Source organism: Portunus trituberculatus, chromosome 32 (genome assembly GCF_017591435.1).
Source record: "Portunus trituberculatus isolate SZX2019 chromosome 32, ASM1759143v1, whole genome shotgun sequence".
In the NCBI taxonomy this organism is placed as follows: domain Eukaryota; kingdom Metazoa; phylum Arthropoda; class Malacostraca; order Decapoda; family Portunidae; genus Portunus; species Portunus trituberculatus.
Window position 1 is genome coordinate 3,380,116 of NC_059286.1, and position 20,566 is coordinate 3,400,681.

Genomic DNA, 20,566 nt, shown 5'->3' on the forward strand with positions numbered 1-20,566 from the left:
GCCGGGTGGAGATATTTGGGTGTGTCTCCTTTCACGTGTAGCCCCTGTTCACCTATCAGTGAGTAGGTACGGAATGTAAATTGAGGAGTTGTGACCTTGTTGTCCCGGTGTGTGGTGTGTGCCTGGTCTCAGGCCTATCCAAAGATTGGAAATAATGAGCTCTGAGCTCGTTCCGTAGGGTAACGTCTGGTTGTCTTGTCAGAGACTGCAGCAGATCAAACAAACAGTGAAACACACACACACACACACACACACACACACACACACACACACACACACACACACACACACACACACACACAATTCACACTCTTATCCCCTTCAGCATCTATAGTTAATGTGGAATAATTTGAGTCAACCTAGTTAGCACTTAAAAACATACTAGTTGGCTGCATGAGATCCTTTAAATATCTCTTGTAATCTGTATCTAATCTCCTTTCAGCGTGTATCAGTCCACCACCAGAGCCAGGGAAGCACATGGACCAGCAATATGATGGGGGGAATGAATGGGGGGCTGTGGTCACCTACACCTGCTCCACACAGTTCAGTGATGGCAACACAACCATTAATGTCACCTGTCATGAAGGGAACTGGACCCTCAATATGCTGCCAACTTGTGAAGGTAAGTGTTGCAACCTACTAGACCTTTGTACCTCTTTCTACCTAAACTTCATGTCTAAGCCAGTTTAGGTCTTTAGTACTATAAGTTATTAAGGTTTTCAAACCTGTTGCAAGCCTCAGGACCTTTGTACCTCTGTCTATCTAAGCTCCATATCTAAGCTAGTTCTAAGTATCAAGTGAAAGTTATCAGGGTTTATAAAGATGCTATAAGTTTCCTTTAGACATTTCTATCTATCTATCTTAGCTCCACACTCTCAAATATTTACCGTGATATTTAAGCTAGTTTTAATTCCTTCGTGAGAGTTATTAGGGTTTTTCAAAGGTGTTGTAAGTCACCTTTGACTCTTTCTATCTGTTTATCTATCTTACTTTTAAATAATTTGTGTCATATCTGAGCTAATTGGGAGTCTATATTGTAAGTTATTTGATTTTTTTAAGGGTGTCTACCTCTATTCACCTGTCCATACTCTCAAACCTTTACAAAAATCATTAATTTTAAGCTAACACTCATTATAAATACAAATACAGAGGCAGTAAATTATTTTTGTTTTAATATCTGATTCCCTTAACCATATCATAGGGTTCAAGAGATTTGTTACTTTTAACTTTATACAATCCAGTATTTTAATATCATAATGTTCTAATTCCAGATGGAGCCAAGCTGAAAAAAAAACCTATTATCACATTTTTATAAATTTCTGTATTCTTTCTTTTCCAGAATGAAATAACAAATATAAGAGCTTTTGTAATTTTCAGACAATATCACTGCATTCAATAGGCTTTGCACTCTAAAGAATCATGAATATACAAATTAATACTTTGAACTTCATGAAAAAAAAAAAAAAAATCAATTTAATCATTTCACTTTTCATCAAAACAAATCAAGTGCAATAACTTAATACATGCGTATTTTTGAGATATTTAATGAACACTTCCTAGATTTTGCAGGTGTGCAGTCCAGCAGTAAAATATATTCATGCACTATGTATATACTCAATGCATATTTCCTTCACTCCTTACTCTATATTTCTATTAATCATCTTCTCATTCAGGAGGAGAGAGAGAGAGAGAGAGAGAGAGAGAGAGAGAGAGAGAGAGAGTGTTTACTGTAGTTTGTTGTATTTATATAATTGTTAGTAAAATAATTTGTGAATTTGTATAACATGTATTGTTTCCATGTTTGCTTTTATATAAAGTGTATAATGAAAATAACAATGTAGTATACTTCTATATATGTATATGTTAGTTGAAGAATTTGTAATATGTATTGCATTATTTCCTCATATTTGCTTTTATATAAAGTATATAATAAATTTACCAATGTATTATACATATTACTATTTACAAAAAAGTTTTTTTCAAATCCATTAAAACACTAGAAATGATTAGAAAATTATTTACTTTTCTCAAAGAACCTAAAATCTTTTCTGTAGATTTTGAAGAGAAGAAATCATAAAGTGTCTGAACAACAATCAGATTAAGTTTTAGTCCCTATAAATAAACTGACACCCACGGAGCACTTGTATCTCTTGTCCTACCACTGCCAGTCTTCAGATAGTGAGTGATAATGTATAATGGAAATAGATGGTGGGGGTAGCAGTGTCAATGAACACTCCCAGCACAACACTAAAAGACAGTGTTAAGGCATTCCAAGCTCCTGTCTCCTGCAAGTAATGATTCTATAACCATGTGCCAGCCACCAACGCTCTCCCTCCTCTCTGTCTTTCTGAAGCTTACATCTGCCAGGCCAACATCCTACACTGAGCTGGGAACGCTGACAAATTCTCAATGACTGGCTGCATTTACGATGTTCCTTCTTTATATACCTACTGTTCTGACAATAATGGGTAAATTCACACTTTAAATAATTATGGGAGTCAATGGTAAAAAAAATTACAATTTTCCACATACTATTTTGATTTGATAAGTGTAGAACAAAAATTCTCTCTCTCTCTCTCTCTCTCTAATAACACTTGAAGATAATTGCTATGCCACTAGAACGAAATGCTCTGCTTTAGTCTTGGCTACATAAGAGCGAGAAACTTTCCAATACGAAATCCAGCGGACCATTATGACAGCCTTCAGTCTCCTGTACCTACGCCAAATACATTGCTTTCCTATTGACGATACAAGACAATTTCATAACCTCTCTCTCCCGTTTCTACACGCACTCCCAGCCACAGACTGGTGAAATGGTGTCTACTTACATGCCCTGACCGCAGCGATGACGGGTTCCTCACGTCCAGGCGAAATATAACACTCTATGACGCAAGTGACACGCGCACAGCCTCACCATTATCAAGGCTTAAGCAGAGTGAACTGAACCGCGACGGCGCGACCGTGAGTGAACCTGAAGCAAATCTTTCATGACTGCCATGCCGTCTCAGACCCACCACTGAGCCACCAACTCCACGCTCAAGAGTAATTATCATTGATTTACACACTAAGGAAATTAATACAGAAATTTCGGCAGATCAGATCGTGAAAAGTGCGTACACTAAGAAGAGGGCCCATATCACATGGTACCGTTACAAAGACAATATTTTTGGACATTGTAATAACAAAAACAAAGTGCATTTTCAGTCCTACCCAGCCTGTGATAAGTAACACTACCTAATCTCATTAAAAACATGCAAAATAGTGAAGGTGAAGTGTCCTCTCGACTCAGCAGAGAGAGAGAGAGAGAGAGAGAGAGAGAGAGAGAGAGAGAATGCCTCACTTAAAAGAACAAATAGAATGGTACATAAAATCTTGTGTGTGAGAGAGAGAGAGAGAGAGAGAGAGAGAGAGAGTGTGTGTGTGTGTGTGTGAAGACGTAGACTGAGAAAGGACTTGTCAAGAAGGTTCCGTTTCATGACCTCCACCAAACCACCACCACAACCAACAACAGCAACAAGTCGCAGAAGGAGCAAGACACGAAGAGTAATGCTACAATTTATTCACTACTTCAATTCGTTACAAGAGCATTTGTAATACAGTGCGAGAAATTAGTACAAACTATTCAACTTAATGATGATGTTCTGATGGTTGTCTCTCCCTTAGGACACTAAATGGCTACAAAGAGAGAGAGAGAGAGAGAGAGAGAGAGAGAGAGAGAGAGAGAGAGAGAGAGAGAGATACATAGCTACTTACTTACAATAATAATAATAATAATAATAATAATAATAATAATAATAATAATAATAATAATGATAAAAATAACAATAAAAGTAATAAAAGTAATAATAAGATCTATAATAATAATAATAATAATAATAATAATAATAATAATAATAATAATAAAGGTAATTTCACACTATAACTAATATACTCTTAAGAGGAAAACTTCATTACTACACGGTAACATGTACAATACAAGTGTATCTATCATAGGGATGAGGAAATATACAAGGTGTTTGGGGAGACAAGTACACTGAATAACACCCATCTTGGCTAACACACACACACACACACACACACACACACACACACACACACACACACACACACACACATGTTCACTTATAGAGATTATTTGCAATTTTGTGACTAATATCTGGGTTTTTGGAGAGAGAGAGAGAGAGAGAGAGAGAGAGAGAGAGAGAGAGAGAGAGAGAGTCTATTAAATATTTGAGCTTATTTGGCACGCCACACTAACTCACACACACACACACACACACACACACACACACACACACACACACACCAGGTGGAAGGGGGACTAGTCATTAGCACTGGCCGTAATATATATATGTACAAATTCGTGTAAATTGAAATGCCATAACATTTTGCTGAATAACACGTTTACATACATACACACATACAAACGTACACACGCACACAAGTGGGAATGTGTGCGTTAACAACAAGGCGAGAGTGTGTGTGTGTGTGTGTGTGTGTGTGTGTGTGTGTGTGTGTATGTACAGTATATCAATTTGGTAAGTACTGGCCTCACATAATTACTGGCATTTAATGAGGAAGGGAACAAATTTGAGTACCATGGGAAAAGTGAACCGCGTTTCGAGTCGCTGCTTCGAAACAAGAGTCGAGTCAACTTGTCTGATCAACTACGTAGATACATTTTTTTCTCTCTCTCTCTTCTTCTTGTTCTTGTTCTTGTTCTTCTTGTTCTTGTTCTTCTTCTTCGTTTGCAGTGTTTCTTTCTGGTTCACATCCTTGCTTCGTCATACTCCTTGAACTTATTTCTCGTAGTCTTGAGTAAATTGAAAGACATAGAACAATGACATTGAAAAAAGAAAAAAAATGAAAAGTGTCTCAGATTCGGAGCTTCATACAGTGAGTGAGTGTGTGAAGCGGCCGGTTCATGAGTAGATTACTCGGTACTGGGGCAACGTAAAAACTTCAGTCACTATTAACAATACTGATGGTGGCGACAATGGTGGTGATGGTGATGATGGCAGCGGTTCACCTCTTCGGTTCTCCGTCGGTTCTCCTTCCACTGGGTGACGCAGAAGTGTGCGCGAGGCACCGACGTCACAGAAGTGGCCAGAGACACCACGCCCTGCACCCACACCCCTCACCCCTGCCGCCCCTCCACCGCCCCCGCACCGGAGGGAGGAGGAGGAAGAGTGGGGAGGGAGAAAATGCAGGAAGAGGTTGTTGTGATGGTGGAGGTGGAGGAGGAAAGGCATTTACATATTCATCATGAGCACTGCCATAGAGGTCATGAAGTAGAAAGTGAGCCCGACCTTCTTCATGGTGGAGGAGTCAGCGCTGCTCTCGGCGGACACGAACACCTGTGGGGAGGCAGGTGTTAACAAGTGTGCTGGGAAAGTGTCCAGGTATTGCTGGATTAATTCATGTTCCTTCTTGACTTAATTTGTTCATTAATTTTTACAATCACGTTCGTTAAATCAGAATAGCTTTTTAGTTTTAAATGTAAAGCTAAACAAACTTAATTAATTTCTTCTTATTGAACTTACTCTTTCAACCCAAGGTGAGTGTGTAATGGTAAGGATAAATTCTCTAACAGTATATTACATGTGATTGTTCTCGTAACCCTTTTTGAAGACACTAGAATAACTTGAATATTTTTCTCTATATGACCTTTAGTTAAATACACTCTTTCTCTGTCTCCGTCTCTCTGGAAGGCAGGTAAATTTGAACATATACTAATAATGACCTTGTCTTTTTGTCTATCGGCTCAAAATACACTTTAGCGCCAATACAATCCCAGCGAGAACAGGCGTACTTTAGAATCGAATGTTTTATAATGGACGGTTAATCTTAGGAGAGGTGCATTCATAAACCCTGCGCATCCCAGTACTGCTGTTGTCTATCCCGATTAACTATGATTTGTGTTAAATAAAAGTATTCGACTAAAATGGAAGCTGTTATTGGTTGTGTGACTACTACTACTACTACCACTACTACGTTTCCCAGTGCGCAACTCACCTTCCTGTTGTTGAGTGGCTGGGGCGGGCGGAAGTTGTCGACAATCTTGCCGCCGTGGGGATCCATCATGGCACGGAAGTTGTTCAGCTAAGGAAGGAAAGTATGTTGTTATTCTCTCTCTCTCTCTCTCTCTCTCTCTCTCTCTCTCTCTCTCTCTCTCTCTCTCTCTCTCGCACACACACACTTCCCATACATAATTTATTGGCAAACATGGTATAAAAAATGGATACTTGGAAAAGCAGAATTGAATTATACAACACGAAAAGTAGATTAAATTAATGCAAATATAGAAAAAAGGTGCAAATAACTGATACAACTGACTTTGATTAACACACTAAAAGAAAACAGATGACTAAGGTTAGGAAAAAATATATATATAAGAAAGAAACTTATAGATACGATTAACAACAACAACAACAACAACAACAACAACAGTAATAATGATAATAATAAAACACGAAAAATACATTACCACACGGGGAACAAAAGAGACTAATTCATCTCTTATAAAAACACCACACTACGCATCTTTTATACACTTTATTCAATACTGAGTGCATACATAATTTCTGGAATGTAAGAGGAAACCGAAATATATGCAAAATAATTGATATCTAAATCTAGACGAGGAAATTGAGAGAGAGAGAGAGAGAGAGAGAGAGAGAGAGAGAGAGAGAGAGAGAGAGAGACTGACAGACACGATAGGACAAAAGAAATAAAAAAAAGTAAGTACAGGAAAAATAACACTTGAACTTTTGTGGGAAAATAAATACCGTGAAATGAAAATAAATAAGACAGAAATAGAAGCAGAAAGAATGACTGATATGGAGACGGTAAGGAATAAAAAAAGAAGGAAAGAATATAAAAACCAGGAAAGCAAGAATAACAGTTGAAATTTTGAGGAAGTGAATGACGTAGCGAGGAAAAATAAATACCGGATAACGAAAATAAATAAGAAATAAATATGGGAAGCAAAAGACATACAAAAATAACGGTATTGAGAGAAAAGAAAGCATTTAAACAGAAAGGACACAGTTTAATGTGATCCCGTTGCAGCGATGCAGATCAGAAGGGCGTGCAGGCCACCATGGTACGCGGCACAAGCTTATTCCGCCGCCGAATTTCCCGGAGACCCAACGGCTGCACGGGTCTGAAGTTGTTGACCAGAGTGGGAATCCCCTCGAGTTTGCTAGGGTGCAGGGCCCGGAAAAATCCCAGCTGAAACATAGGGAGTGGATAAGCAATGGACAGAGGAGGTTAAGAGCGGGAAAGTATTGCAGCTGAATCAAAGGGAGTAATTGTCTGGGATTATACAGATCAGGAACCTTGCAGCTGAAACAGGGAGTGGATGAGCAGTTGGCAAAGGGAGTAACGTAAAGCGGGAGAATATTGCAGCAGAATCAAAGGTATTAATTGTCTGAGATTATACAGATCGAGAGCAATGCAGCTAAAACATGAACATGGGAGAGGTTAGCTGAGGTGGTAAAGATCGGAAGGAAGTCGACTCTTTTGCGATATATAGAACACCTCACACCACCAGAAGCTACGAGAGAGAGAGAGAGAGAGAGAGAGAGAGAGAGAGAGAGAGAGAGAGAGAGAGAGAGAGAGAGAGAGAGAGAGAGAGAGAGAGAGAGAGAGAGAGAGAGAGAGAGAGAGGAATATAACTCTTCTGCTACGAAATCTTAAACTTCAACAAGAAAAAGAAAGAAAAATAATTCAAAGAGTAGATTTAGCAATTTTCTGACCGGTATATTACTTAGAGGTGGTTGTGGAGCAAGAAGAAAGGTCATAGTGTGGTTAGTAACTTAAAAAGACCTCATCAAATCGCTGCTTGTGAGGCAACAGTTTATTTAATATTAAAAAATGAGTTGCAATTTTTCGGGTGTTGCGAAGAGAGAGAGAGACCGTATGAAAAAAAAGTATGGAATAAAAGAGAATAGTGAAAAGGAGAAAGGGGAAAGAGAAAAAAATGGAGACCGTAAAAGGTTTGCCACAGAATAAAGAGTTAAAAGGAATAAAGAAACAGAGGGCAATGAAAAAGAAAATCAATAAGAAAATCTAATATTTCAGACCAATTCCCGTTTTTTTTCTTTCTTTTATCCGAGACAAGGGTTGAGGGAGCAGTATAGAAGATGGGAGGGAGGCCAGAAAAATAGAAAGAAAACGTGGAAACCATATATGAAAGGGGCAACTAAAACATAAACACCGTAACTCCTTCAATACTGGAACGCATTTTTACCATGAGTTTTGCGTGTGATTTGACGATTCTATTTACACTAGCAAGGTTCTATGGAGAGCGGAAGAGTATTGGCACAGAAACTTCACTATTTTAATCCCTACATGAGATTCTGAAACTATAAATTCGCCTACAAGTAACCTGAATAAATATGAAAACGTAGCATGGTACTGAAGGGGTTAGGAAAAACACAACCTTACATTTGTCTCTCCTATCAAACAAGCTACAGATGTTTCCTCTCTGATATAAAATACAACATTTGGCCTTTCCTTCACGTTACCTCCCTTGTCTTACTCCTCTCTCTCCATCCCACTAACTAAAACAAACTTACATTTCACATCTCTTTCCAAACAAAACCTCTGAGATATAATTATGACACTAGGCCTATATTGCCTCCCTTCCCTTAGTCCTCCTCCTTCCTCCACATCCTCCTCCTCCTCTCCCTCAATCTTCCTGCTTTACACAACTCACTGGAGCTTGAAATATAAACAAACTCATTCGAAGCAAGCCATTTGTAAAACACAGTGACCGGGTTTTCGTTTTCCCGTTTTTTTATGAAATGTGTGGAAGAGAAGTTCACGGAGAAGGGAAAAAGTGAAGGAGGAAGGAAAAGCAAGGGATAAAAAAGGAAACAGAGGGGTTTGGAGCACATTATGGAGGCACGTGAGGGTGTAAGAGATGAGGGGAGAGGTGAAGTGGAGGGAGGGAAGTGAGGGAGTGAGTGAGAGAGTGAAGGAGGAAAGGAGGGAAGCTAAGGGTTCTCAGAAAGGGGAAAAAGTACTGAGAACATGAGAACGAGGGGAAATACTAAAGGAAAAGTTGATTTGATTATATACTACTACTTCTACTACAGCTACTACTATTACTAGTGCTACTACTACTACTATTATTACTACTACTACTACTACTACTACTACTACTACTACTATTACTATTACTATTACTACTATTACTACTACCACTACAACAACAACTACTACTACTACTACTACTACTACTACTACTACTACTACTACCACTTTTACAGTAACGAATAGTAGAAATATTACCCAGACAACTGAAAAACTACTACTACTACTACTACTACTACTACTACTACTACTACTATTACTACCACTATTACAGTAACGAATAGTAGAAATATTACCCAGACAACTGAAAAACTACTACTACTACTACTACTACTATTACTACCACTATTACAGTAACGAATAGTAGAAATATTACCCAGACAACTGAAAAACTACTACTACTACTATTACAATTACTAACAGTAGAAATATTACCCAGACAACTGAAAAACTACTACTACTACTACTACTACTACTACTACCACCACCAACAGCACAGTCTAACAAACAGAAGCAAAGTAAAAGAACAGAAGTAACAAAAATAACTGCACAAACAAACAAACCAACAAGCAACGCACTGGTACTCCTATACTTAATAGAAGGAGAAAAATGCTAATAACATGAAGGAGGATTTAATAAAGCAATCTTCCTGTTGACATCACCTGGGACGGTTCATCCACACAGGTAAGGAGACCACTTAATAAACAGGTGAAGAGGGGGTAGGGGCCCTTACCTCGAGAGAGAGAGAGAGAGAGAGAGAGAGAGAGAGAGAGAGCTATGTAAGTCTGCTAAGAAAACAACAACAAAAGAAGATTGTAGAAGATAATTTACTAACTACTAAAAAATGAAGCATCTAATTCTTACTAACGTGTACATCAAAAAATTATTAAATGTCGTAAGCTAGATTACTGAAGGAAAATGTCAGGAACAACACAGGTCATAGAGATTACATTAAAAAGTATAAGAAATGAAAAAGTTGGCCATAGAAAAATAGAAAGAGTAAGCAAAGAGAGAAAACTGAAAAAATGAAGCATATACTATGATATTTCAGGTAACATGCATTTTAAGTACTACAATAATGCAACACTACGGCAGCAACCCACCTGAGGCAGCGGTGACTATGCTGTTATACTAGTTGTTGTTCTAGTTGTTGTAGAAAGTTCCAAGTCTCGCAGTGATGTCATTAGTGGTGGTACGTTGTAGTAGTAGTAGTTGTTGTTGTGGTAGTACTAGTAGTAGCAGTAGTAGTAGTCGTAGTGGTAACTATTGTTGTTGTAGTTTGGTTTCTTTGACTAATAGAAGCACTACCACCACCACCACCACCACCACCACCACCACCACCATCACCACGGTAGATGAGAAGTTGATAAATTTTAAACCTTACGTACTACGGCGGTAAAGGTGAAAATTGCCCGCGAGAGTGAAAAGCAATGAAGAAATTAAGAAAATCACACATTACAACCCAACGAAACACACACACACACACACACACACACGCAGACGCGAACGCGCGCGCGCGCACACACACACACACACACACACACACACACACACACACACACACACACACCTAAGTTCTGGAAATGGAGTAAAAAGTGGGAGATGGAATTCAATGTGGACAAAAGCCATGTCATGGAAATGGGAAAGAGTGAAAGACAACCAGTGGGAATCTATAAGATGGGAGATGGAGTAGAACTGAGAAAGCAAAAAAAGGAAAAGGACTTGGGAGTGACGATGGAAGAAAACAATCAACTGGTGAGCCATATTGATAGAATTTTCAGAGAGACATATAATTTGCTAAGGAATATTGGATTAGCATTTCACTACATGGACAAAGAAATGATGAAGAAATTGATAAGTACTATAATAAGACCCAATTGGAATATGCAGGAGTTGTGTGGACCCCATAAAAAGAAACACATAAGGAAGTTGGAGAGACTACAAAAATTGGCTACAAGAATGGTTCCAGAATTTGAAGGGATGACATATGAGGAGAGACTAAAGGCTATGGATCTACCAACCCTGGAACAAAGAAGGGAGAGAGGAGATCTGATACAAGTTTATATATTGATCAACGGAATGGACCAAGTAGATAATGAGAAACTGATCCTGAGAGAAGAATATGACATTCGAAGCACAAGATCGCATAGTAAGAAACTGAGCAAGGGAAGATGTCTGAGAATGTTAAAAAATATAGTTTCCCGCAAAGATGTGTTGAGACTTGGAACAGTTTAAGTGAAGAAGTGGTGTCAGCAACGAGTGTGCATAGTTTTAAAGAAAAATTGGATAAGTGTAGATATGGAGACGGGACCACACGAGCGTAAAGCCCAGGCCCTGTAAAACTACAACTAGGTAAATACAACTAGGTAAATACACACACACACACACACACACACACACACACACACACACACACACACACACACACACACACACACACACACACACACACACACACACACACACACACACACAAGGTCTATATGAGCTCTGAGCTCGCTCCGTAATGGGGAAGACTGGCTGAGTGACCAGCAGACGACCGTGGTGAATTACACACACACACACACACACACACACACACACACACACACACACACACACACACACACACACACACACACACATATGCGCGCGCACACACACACACACACACACACACACACACACACACACACACACACACACACACACACACACACACACACACACACACACACACACGAAGACACTTGTTATATGAAGGGAGAGAGAGAGAGAGAGAGAGAGAGAGAGAGAGAGAGAGAGAGAGAGAGAGAGAGAGAGAGAGAGAGAGAGAGAGAATATATCCAGAAATGGAGAAGCTTGGGAAATTCGAGAGCGATGAGAGAATGAGAGAATTGTAATTGTTATTCTTACATAAAAAATATATAACTACATGTCTTTTATATACTATTCTTGATGCATAACTCTCTCTCTCTCTCTCTTTTCGTAACACTACCTTTTATGTCCCTTCATTTACTACAAATTTCCTTTCTCACACTCGCTGTAAGAACACATTCCTCTGGTTCATTCCTTCTTAGTCTCCCTTTCACTACTTTTACTTCCCGTGTGATCATTTCAAACACTATCAGCATCACACATCCAAAACTCCAATTCTATCATCATTTCTTCAATTCCCTGAACTACGTGACGGACATCTAACACTCAATTTTTATACCTGAATCACGTTTTTTCACCTATTACACCCTTTCTTCCTGGCTTCCCCACTCACAAAGCATTACCAGTACTCGCATCACGTCCTTCACCTGTTCCCCTCTCCCTAGCTCACCTGTCGCTCAGAGATGGAGATAGCCTCGTCGAAAACAGTCCACGTGACCACCTCGTTGCAAGTCGGGGTGGTGAGGGAACCTTCGTATCGGTAAAACTTCTCGATGTTACGCGGCAGGAAGGCCTTCAGTGGGTACATGGCGGAAATCTCAGCGAACATATCTGACGGAAGAGAAGGAGGGTGAGTCAGAGAGGCAAATGTCAGGTGGGTGTGGTGGCGTTGGTTGCGTGGGTGAAGGAATGCAAGGGGAGGTTAAGAGAGAATAGGGAGTAGATGAAGGAAGGGTGAAAGTAGCGAAGGGTGTGGTGGAATGCGTGTGCTAGGTGAAGAAATGCATAGATAAAAAGCAAGTTAACAGGAGATAGGGAACAGATAAAAGAAAAGTGAAGGTGTGGAGCATTAAGTAAGGGAAGAAGCCACGGGAGAATTGAAAAGGGTGGGAAGGAGCATAGGTAAGAGGGAGTTAGGAGTGTATAGCGAGTGAGAAGAGTAAAGGGAGTGAGGGAGTAAGAGAGTAAGGTGGTTAGGGTATGAAAGGGCATGAGTTCACGGGGGACAGGAGTTGCAGAGGGGAATACCGGGGAGAACAACAACGAGAGCGGGGAGGGAGAGAAGCGAGGCGAGGTGATGGAAGAGTCAAGGATGCGGCCCAGGAAGATTTGACGAGTGGCTGACACACACACACACACACACACACACACACACACACACACACACACACACACACACACACACACACACAAATATTTTCTTTACCTCAGTTACAAGTCCAAAAAAAAAAAAAAGAGGAAATAACAAATAAAACACTAAATATCTGAAACACAAACTAAAATCCATAGAAAAACACTACAAACTACCAAAACTAACCAGTGAAATAAAAAAAACACGAAATAGTAACACACACACACACACACACACACACACACACACACACACACACACACACACACAGGTAGGCACGCACCAGCATCAGTCACGTTGAGAAGGGCAGTGGCGAGGGGAGCAAGGGCTGGGTTATCATTGCTGGATACCTCGAGCATCACGCCAAGCACAGCCAGGCCGTCCCTCCTCTTCACAGCCTCACCCAGAGTGCCGTAGGAACCCTTGTAGTGCACCATGTGGAGCTCCATGGGGTACCTGCAGAAGGCGGTGACGGTACTTAGTTTTTTCATGTATTAAATCACGGAAGATGGAACTTGTTAGGGAAAAACAGGTAAGAGTGAAAGTGACGCAGGTGTAAGTCAGTAAAGGTAAGGTAGTGGAAGGTACCAAATAAAAATGAGTAAAATAAAAAGTAAAGCGTAAGACAGAAGAACATAAGAACATAAAGCAAGAACAGGTAAGGGATAAGTAACACAGGTAGTCAATTAGTAAAGACAAGGTAGCGGAACATACCTAAAATAAACAAAAGAAAATAAGAAAAACAGTGACATAAAAACATAAAACATATTAAGAACAGGTAAGAGGGAAATAACACAGGTAGTAAAGAAGTAAAGGTAAGGGAAGTGAGACGTGCCAAAGTGAACACAATGAAACAAAAACAAAAACGCAGCGTAAGATATAAGAATATAAGAATAAAAAGGGAAGCTGTAGGAAGCAATCAAACCTACACGAGGCAGTCCCTGTATGATACAAGTCCGTCTATTTCCACCCGTCATTCTCCTCCTCTTCTTGCATAATCTTCTTTTAAAAGCACTCTAATGACTCAGCGCTATTAAGGGGTTGTATACTAAAAAAAAAAATACATGCATTTACATCACAAATAGTGTCTCAAATTCCAGCGTCAAAAAATCAACCAACACTTTGGCAACATCCAGGTGGAAAATGTTTTGTCTTATAATTGATTTAACCTGATAACTGCACTCTAATGACACAGCACTAACAACCTAATTACTGTGTTTATTTTCATCCACCACTCTATTTGAGAACCAATTCCTCCTTATCTCCTTTCAAGTCCTCTATCAAGTCTGAGCCCATTATTTCCTGTGTTATCCTGATCACTGGCCTTGAGCGTTTGGTTTATATCACTCTTATTACAACAGATCTATGGAAAACGGGACATGCTATAGAAACATACAAGAACAGGTAAGGACAAAACTGACGCAAAAAATAGCAAAGGTGATAAAAAAAACAGAGAAGGGAGTGACGTGAAATGCACCCAAAATGAACAAAGAAAAGACAAACACACAGAAGGGAGACGGTAATTTGCTATCTAAGTTACCGTAAAAGTAAGAGACGTGGGAGACAAACAGGTAATTACTGAACACTTAAAGGGAACAAAAGGTGATAAAGCAACAAGGGTAAGGACGCGAGAGAAGTTCCAGCCTCGAGATGACAGTTCCTACCACACCACTGCGAACTTAGAAGACTCGAAGTACAAACTGAACCACAGGTGAGAAAACAGGTGTCAGAGAGAGAGAGAGAGAGAGAGAGAGAGAGAGAATGTGGTTAAATTAGAAAAAAAAATGAGTTGGAAATAAATCATTAGTATTTTATATTTTCATTTTGTTATTAGTGCTTTGAGTTTTAATGTCTTATTTTCATCATTAAATGCCTTAAGCCACTTCCCATTCACCAGTTAGTCTTAGTAGATAGACAGATAGATAGATAGACAGACAGATAGACAGACAGATAGATAGGTGGATAGATAAACAGATAATTGATAGATAGATAGACTGATTGATGGATAGATACGTAGATAAACAGAAATATAGTTTGATGAAAATACAAATAGATAAATAGATGGATAGATAAGAGAAGCCATCAATTAAGCCACCTCCCTGTCACTTCCTATCTCAAACTGCTGTCAATCCACTCTTCCTGTCTTAAGCTACTGTCAACACACCACTTAAACCACTTTCAACCCACCACCCCCTGTCTTAAGCCACTGTCAACCCACCACCCCCTGTCTTAAGCCACTGTCAACCCACCACCCCCTGTCTTAAGCCACTGTCAACCCACCACCCCCTGTCTTAAGCCACTGTCAACCCACCACCCCCTGTCTTAAGCCACTGTCAACCTACCACCCCCTGTCTTAAGCCACTGTCAACCCACTACCCGTTGTCTTAAGCCCCTGTCAACCCAGCATTCCGTCTTAAATCCCTTCCAACACACCACTCCCTGTCTAAGCTATCAACCCACTACTCCCTGCCCAAGCCACTGTTAACCCACCACTTCCTGTCTAAGCCACTTTCAATCCACCACTCACTGTCTTAAGCCACTGTTAACCCATTATTCCCAATCTTAAGCTAATTTCACTCCATCAAATTTTTAACAGATAGATATATAAATTGGTTTAAAGAAGAAGATGTAAAAGATGAAGGATTAAAAATATTGAGATTAATATTAGTTATAACAGAAGGGAGAGTTGAAATTTCGTCACTTCTCACTGCCTTTACCTGTCTTAAGCCACACGTAATCAAGAGACATAGTAAAGGTAAGGCCAAGATCGAGGAAAGGATATAATCTAGCCAGGTACTAACGGCAGAATGACACGACATGTTATGGCCAATAGAAATTCTCTTTTTCTTTAATATTTTTTGGTCTCGTCGTTACAAGTTATCCAATAGGTGAGTGAGGGCCGTGAGAACGTAAGATGAGACGATTGGTGAATAGAAGTGTGCATAACAAATAGACGGTGAGACTTAGAGGTGTGAGTAATCAAATAGTGAAGACAAAAGCATGATGTGATTGGTTCTTGGTGGTGAGATAAAGATGAGAAATTGAGGTGAGATGAATACTAGATAGAAATATGTATAGACTAATAACACTGAAAATTAGAAGTGTGAGTAATTAGATAGAGAAGAGACAAGTGTTTGGTTCTTCGTGAGATTAAGATGAGAAATTAAGGTGAGATAAATAGTAGATGGAAATATGTATAGAAATAAGACAAAAAATTAGAACTGTGAGTAATGAAACAGTAAAGGCAAGAGCATAGTGTGTTTGGTTTTTCTTGGCGAGACTAAGATGAGAAATTAAGAAGAGATGAGGAATAGATCGAAGTGTGTAAATAAGACTGTAAATTAGAAGTGAGAGTAATGCAAAAGTGACGACATTGGTATAGACTGGTATAGAGATAAACACAGAGAGACTACTACTTCTACTACTACTACTACTACTACGAGAGAGAGAGAGAGAGAGAGAGAGAGAGAGAGAGAGAGAGAGAGAGAGAGAGAGAGAGAGAGAGAGAGAGAGAGAGAGCAGAGTCGGTAGCAAAAAATGTTCATGCTATACAAAAATAACGATTAATATTTCCCGCCGCCAGCTGAAATTTTCCATAGTTTATTTTTGTTGAATTTTAGGAGCAAGGGAGGCGAGGGATGCATAAACTTCGAAATCTAATTAAAGGATGAAGGATCTTATGGAGGAAACACTGAGGGATACTTTCCAGACGCTCTACAAGGAACACACACACACACACACACACACACACACACACACACACATTTTTTAGTCTCCCTCTTTTTCAATTCTATTCATGTATACACACAGCCTTACTTTTCCTTCCTTCCTCCTCCTCCTCCTCCTCCTCCTCCTCCTCCTCCTCCTCCTCCTCCTCCTCTCCTCCTCCTCCTCCTCCATGTTCCTTCCTATAGTCATATCAAGGCCTATCATTTACTAGTTAGTCTTCTTCTTTCTTCTTCCTCCTTCTCCTATTCCTTCTTCTCTTCTTCCTTCTCTTCTTCTTCTTCTTCTTCTTCTTTTTATATCATTCCCTAATTTTCTATTTAGATCTCTCCTCCTCCTCCTCCTCCTCCTCCTCCTCCTCCTTCTCCTCCTCCTCCTCTTATATGCCCTCTATCTCCTTTCCATGCCTATCATCCTCTTTCTCCTTCTAAATCTCCCAATCCACCACCACCACCACCACCACCTCCTCCTCCTCCTCCTCCTCATAACGACCGCTCTAAGTCTCTGTGTTGTTAATTAATTGGTGGAGCAGTTTAATGAGGAAGACGGAGGGTGCAGGCGAGTTTCTTCCTTCTGTCAGGGACATGCAGGGTGAAAATGGGCGCTGGTTGGCTCATTGGAAAGTCATTCTTATTGGGTTTAGGACGCCGCTTCGAACCTTTGAATAGAAGCAGGTGTTCGGAGCTTTTATGTATGATGGCCGTGAATTGGTCTGAAGCTCCGAAGCGAGTGAACGACGCTGCTGGTGTAAAAATAGTGATGTTGGTTGTGTTTGGGTGGTTATAAGTGTTTGGTTTGTTTGTTTGTTTGTTTGTTTGTTTGTGTGTGTGTGTGTGTGTGTGTGTGTGTGTGTGTGTGTGTGTGTGTGTGTGTGTGTACTTTTTTTCTGTTTCTGTCTCTTGCTTTCTTTTTTTCGATCTTTTTCCCTCCTTGTCTATTTTTCCTATTTCTTTTTCTATTTCAACTCTCTCTCTCTCTCTCTCTCTCTCTCTCTCTCTCTCTCTCTCTCTCTCTCTCTCTCTCTCTCTCTCTCTCTCCTATCCTAACACCCATCCCCATTCTCTCCACCTGCTATACCACCTGTTCCCTCCACTTGTCACCTCCTCCACTCACTTCCACCTGATCCACTTATTACCTCCACCTCCTCCACCTGCCCCACTTATCATCTCCACTTATTCCCTCCCCTCCTCCACCTCCTTCCACCCACCTGACGCCGTCGATGGTGTGCTCAGAGCCGCGAGTAGAGTCTGCCCCCCAGTGGAAGTGGAACTGGGCAAAGATGTATTCACCCTTGAGTCCTCCACCAGTCACTCTTGGGGCCACGGGGGCGTCGATCTCCACCTGGGCTGTGGGATTAAGAGATTATTTATTTATATATTTTTTATGCTGAGGGCAACAGAAAAATCCTAAAAAAGGCCCACTTGATTGCCAGTTACCTTAAAGAACAATAGAGTTAGCCAAAAGAAGTGCTGATTAACTCTTGCATTATACGTTGGACAGAACAGGATTAGGATTAGGATGAGGAAAAGGAGGTGGATTAGATATACTGAGTTCAGGTAAGGATTAGAAGAAAGGAGGTACAGGAAACAGAAGGATTAGAAGCTGGTTAGAAGGATTAGTAGAAGATTGGGATTAGGATACGAAACGTGAGGTATAGAATTAGATATTGAGTTCAGATTAGAAGTGAAAGGAGGTGATGCAAGAAATTAAAAGGATTAGGAGAAGCAGATACAAGAGATTGGAAGGATTAGAAGAAGTAGGTGCAGGAGATTAAAAGGATTAGGATTAGAAAGAGAGAGAGAGAGAGAGAGAGAGAGAGAGAGAGAGAGAGAGAGAGAGAGAGAGAGAGAGAGAGAGAGAGAGAGAGAGAGAGAGAGAGAGAGATGTAACAACCATTAAAAAGGAAGAAGAAGAAGAAACAGAAGAAGAAGATGCAGAAGCAGAAGCAGAAAACAAAGAAGAAAATTATAATGATGAAGATGATAACGATGATGAAGATTACGAAGAAGAATAAAGGAAATGAGAGATAGCGATGATGGACCAGAAGAGGAATACAAGAAAGGAAGGAAATAAGGAAAGAAGGAATAAATCACATAAATGGAGGAAAGAAGGGCGTACGGAGAAGAAAAATGAGCAACGCGGAGAAGACAGCGAGGAAATGAGAGAAACGTATTAATAAGGGAGAGGGAAAGATACAAAAAATAAATAGAAACGAAAAAAAAAAAATAGATAAAGGAGGAGCAGCGTGAAGGAGGAAGAAATATCATAGGAGAGAAGATAAAGGGTAATAATAAAAATAATAAGGAAAAAGCGAAGTAAGAGGCGAACGGCAGAGAGAGGAAAAAACAATGACAAAAAAGAGAAGAAATTATCATGTCAAATCATTAAGATGAGAACATTAGCATCATTTAATTCTCCAAGTAGTAGTAGAAGTAGTAGTAGTAGTAGTAGTAGTAGTAGTAGTAGTAGTAGTAGTAGTAGTAGTAATAGTAGTAGTAGTGATAAGGAATTTTCATGTATTTGCCTAACCTACTTGAAATAAAACAACCAAACTTAACATTATCAAATACTAGTGCTGATTAATAATGATGTGAGAAGTGACGAGCCTTTACTTATTCTTTGTTTCCTTACTGTGCCTTCCTCACTAAGAAATTAACCTAACCTAACCCAACCTAACCTAACCTAATCTGACCTGACCTGACCTAACCTAACCTAACCTAACCTAACCTAATCTGACCTGACCTGACCTGACCTAACCTAACCTAACCTAACCCAACCTAACCTAACCTAATCTGACCTGACCTGACCTGACCTAACCTAACCTAACCTAACCTAACCCAACCTAACCTAACCTAACCTAATCTGACCTGACTTGACTTGACCTAACCTAACCTAACCTAACCTCACTAAGAAACTAACCTAACCTAACCCAACCTAACCTAACCTAATCTGACCTGACCTGACCTAACCTAACCTAACCTAACCTGACCTAACTACACACCTTGCTTTATTTTATCTCACTTTAAACAATATAAATCAAAACATCTTATGGCAGTAATAATAATGGATGTGATGTGACGAGTTTCCAGACTTTATTTTTCGTGTCCTTAGCTAACCTTAATCAATAACTAAATAACCTTACCTAACCTGACCTAACTTAACTAAACTTCAACTCACCTAACCTCTCACCTAACCTAATTTAACTCCTTCAGTACCATGATGTGCTTTCCAATTCAGTTTGCTCACTACTTGGTGATTTTTATACACCTTCAGAAACTTATGTGGGGATTAGAATAGTGAAAACTGTCCATTAACACCATGACACGTTTCCATATTCATTCTGGTTAGCATTTGGTGATTCTGTACACCTTCAGAAACTTATGTGGGGATTAAAAATGGTGAAAACTCTGGCCATTAATCTTCTATTTTGACTCATTTGTCCTCGTTCTTTTTTTGTACTACTTGGGCTGTTCACGGGAATTTATGTGCTAAAGGGCATACTTTTTGTGGTACCTCCTATCTCAAAGCCCACCCGCTAGGAAACCGTTGCCCCGAGTGAGGAAGCCCAACCTACACTCGGACCGTGGACAGAATTCGAACCCGTGCGCTTGAAAAGCCCTCGGACCCCAAAGCACGCATGGTTCCACTGTACCACCATAGACCCTTTATAATGTTAATAAACTCGTCTAATCATACTCAAAACTCATGGTAAAAATGGCACTGAAGGGGTTAATATCACCTAACCTTACC

General features: G+C 39.9%; 2 protein-coding genes and 1 long non-coding RNA gene across 4 annotated transcripts in view; 2 read left to right on the forward strand and 1 right to left on the reverse strand.

The window, feature by feature from the left end:
• Positions 1–1,670, forward strand: part of LOC123511845 — a 62,382-nt gene extending 60,712 nt beyond the window's left edge. Inside the window, exon 26 of the mRNA XM_045267897.1 lies at positions 443–1,670. Coding sequence (XP_045123832.1) covers positions 443–690 — 248 coding nt within the window. The 3' untranslated portion in view covers positions 691–1,670. The remainder of the gene's footprint in view (positions 1–442) is intronic.
• A 2,275-nt stretch (positions 1,671–3,945) lies between these two features.
• Positions 3,946–20,566, forward strand: part of LOC123512026 — an 18,889-nt gene continuing 2,268 nt past the window's right edge. The window contains exon 1 of the long non-coding RNA XR_006677011.1: positions 3,946–4,217. This is a non-coding gene — a long non-coding RNA (uncharacterized LOC123512026). The remainder of the gene's footprint in view (positions 4,218–20,566) is intronic.
• The window catches only part of LOC123512025 (carbonic anhydrase 7-like), a 158,537-nt gene continuing 142,138 nt past the window's right edge, over positions 4,168–20,566 (reverse strand). Inside the window, exons 3-8 of one of the 2 annotated variants that reach the window (XM_045268170.1) lie at position 20,566; positions 18,024–18,162; positions 13,374–13,546; positions 12,410–12,570; positions 6,016–6,102; positions 4,168–5,357 (exon numbers count right to left, since the gene is read on the reverse strand). The exon at position 20,566 is cut by the window's right edge and continues 164 nt beyond it. In XM_045268170.1, the coding sequence (XP_045124105.1) occupies positions 5,253–5,357; positions 6,016–6,102; positions 12,410–12,570; positions 13,374–13,546; positions 18,024–18,162; position 20,566 (666 nt within the window). In that variant the 3' untranslated portion in view covers positions 4,168–5,252. Of the gene's footprint in view, positions 5,358–6,015; positions 6,103–6,537; positions 7,234–12,409; positions 12,571–13,373; positions 13,547–18,023; positions 18,163–20,565 lie in introns of those variants that run through there. The other variant, XM_045268171.1, reaches the window with a different exon arrangement.